The 1,959-nt window shown below is 43.9% G+C and overlaps 1 protein-coding gene across 1 annotated transcript; it reads left to right on the forward strand.

Moving 5' to 3' along the window:
• Nucleotides 1-808: 808 nt before the first annotated feature.
• LOC109168239 lies at nt 809-1,606 on the forward strand. Its single transcript, XM_019317278.1, has one exon. The coding sequence runs from the start codon at nt 809-811 to the stop codon at nt 1,604-1,606; it is 798 nt and encodes a 265-aa protein (XP_019172823.1).
• Nucleotides 1,607-1,959: the final 353 nt, after the last annotated feature.

A 1,959-nucleotide genomic window follows, 5' to 3' on the forward strand; every position in this document is an offset into this window, starting at 1 on the left:
TTGTGTTAGTAATGCAAGCTAACCTAGTAGACAATCCTCATTTCTCTCCTTACACTTTCCAAACTTTAGCTCTACCTTCTCTCTAAAAAGGTAGATAGCTTTTCTTCCAAGCCAAGTTGAAGCTTTGTCAAATCTTCAAGAGTTGTCTCCAAGATTCTACCTTTCATACATTTGGGCATCTAGGAGGGTAAGATCTAATTTCATCTTGTGTTTTTAGTGTCTTCTAAGGTGTCTTTTCTTAAAGATAGAATCTTTATGATCTTTTTGGTGTGTTCTTGAAGTGGGTTTGGAAGGTGAGCTTTATTAGGAGCTTGGTGAGGTGTTAAGTGAAGGTTTTTGGTTTACAAGAGGTAACCCATGCTTTACAAAATCTATTTTGCTTACCTATATGATGATTCTTGGATTCTACATGTGTTTTTCTATGAAATGTGAGTGTTTATGCATTGTCTTGTGAAAATGCATATCTAGCCAAGGGAGGATAAATTAAGGCTAAGAGGTAACACATGTCCCGACAAAACCTATTTTCCTTGCTATGTCTTATTCATTGGCTCCTTTTGTTAGCATATATTATTTTGTCTTGTTATCTTTGTATAATATATAGTTTATATTATGTGGTAGATTTATTAGATTGTTACATCTGTTCTATTAGTCAGGGTTTGTTAGAGTCCTTGTAGACATATACTTTGTATTCTTATGAGAAACAGTTATCGAATGAAAGCTATTCTCTAATCTGGTTTCAGCCGGGATATCGATCTTTCATCAATCTCCACCGTAAATTTCCCCCCCTTTTCCCGTACAAATCATCGGAATGTCTACCAATTCTTCCGAACGTACAGTCTCCGCTGCCGGCTCTCCGTCTCCGGCCGGCGGACCCTCTCTCGCCGGCGCTCATCATTACGTGACGATGAAACTCGTGTCATGTAACTTCTTGTTTTGGCGCGCTCAGCTGATTCCCTTTCTCCGGGGTCAAGAATTGCTAGGCTTTGTTGACGGCTCTCTTCCGTGTCCACCGGAGACCGTCACAGCTGCTCCACCATCGGAGGGGTCGTCGGCAGGCACCACCACGGCGACCATCATCCCCAATCCAGAACACCGTGCATGGGTGAAACAGGATCAGTTGATCCTGTTTCTCCTGATTTCATCCATGTCGGATGAAGTGCTACATTTAGCGCTTGGCCGAGCCACATCGGCGGAAATTTGGCAATCCATCACCTCCGCACTCGGATCCTCGAGCCAAGCCCGTTGTCTCAACCTTCTTGGGCAATTCCAGCTGCTCCGTCAGGGCAACTCCATGACTGCAAACTATCTCAGTCGAGCCGGGGTTCTCGTCGAGGCTTTAGCCCAGGCCGGTAGGACTCTCTCTCTAATGGAGCAAAATTTGTACGTGCTTCGTGGGCTCCAACCGGAACTGAAGGCCATGGCAGCGTCTTTCACCGCCGGGAATGCCGTGCCGCTATCACACCTCTCCGATTACCTCCAGGCGCATGAATTCATCCTTGTGGATGACTACCCCACCGGCGACTCCACTGCTTCACATTCGGCGTTTTATGCAGGCCCTGGTCGCGGCTCATCCAGAAAGCTATTCTCTAATCCCTTTGATATATGATTCTGTGTTTGAGTCTGATAGAGCTTTGCCTAGGGTTTATATTGTGTTTATGTGATAATCTTGATGTTCTTGATACTATGATTGATCATACGAATGATCTTGTGTTTTGATTATGTCTAGAGCCCTAGGGTTTATATCGTGAATTTCGTATTATGGTGTTCTTGGTGTATTTGGGTGGGTTTATGCATGATCGGGTGTTGAGTCTAGCCTAAGACTTGTGTTTAGGACTTTGCATGTAGATATCTTGATATTCTTGTGGTTCCGGATGCTCCTGAACCGTTATATGATTTATGATTGGTCTTGGTATGTTTAGGAGTCGTGTTAGGATGTATTTGGTGTGATTCTTGGTTTAA

This window comes from Ipomoea nil, unplaced genomic scaffold, assembly GCF_001879475.1.
Source record: "Ipomoea nil cultivar Tokyo-kokei standard unplaced genomic scaffold, Asagao_1.1 scaffold3195, whole genome shotgun sequence".
Lineage (NCBI taxonomy): Eukaryota > Viridiplantae > Streptophyta > Magnoliopsida > Solanales > Convolvulaceae > Ipomoea > Ipomoea nil.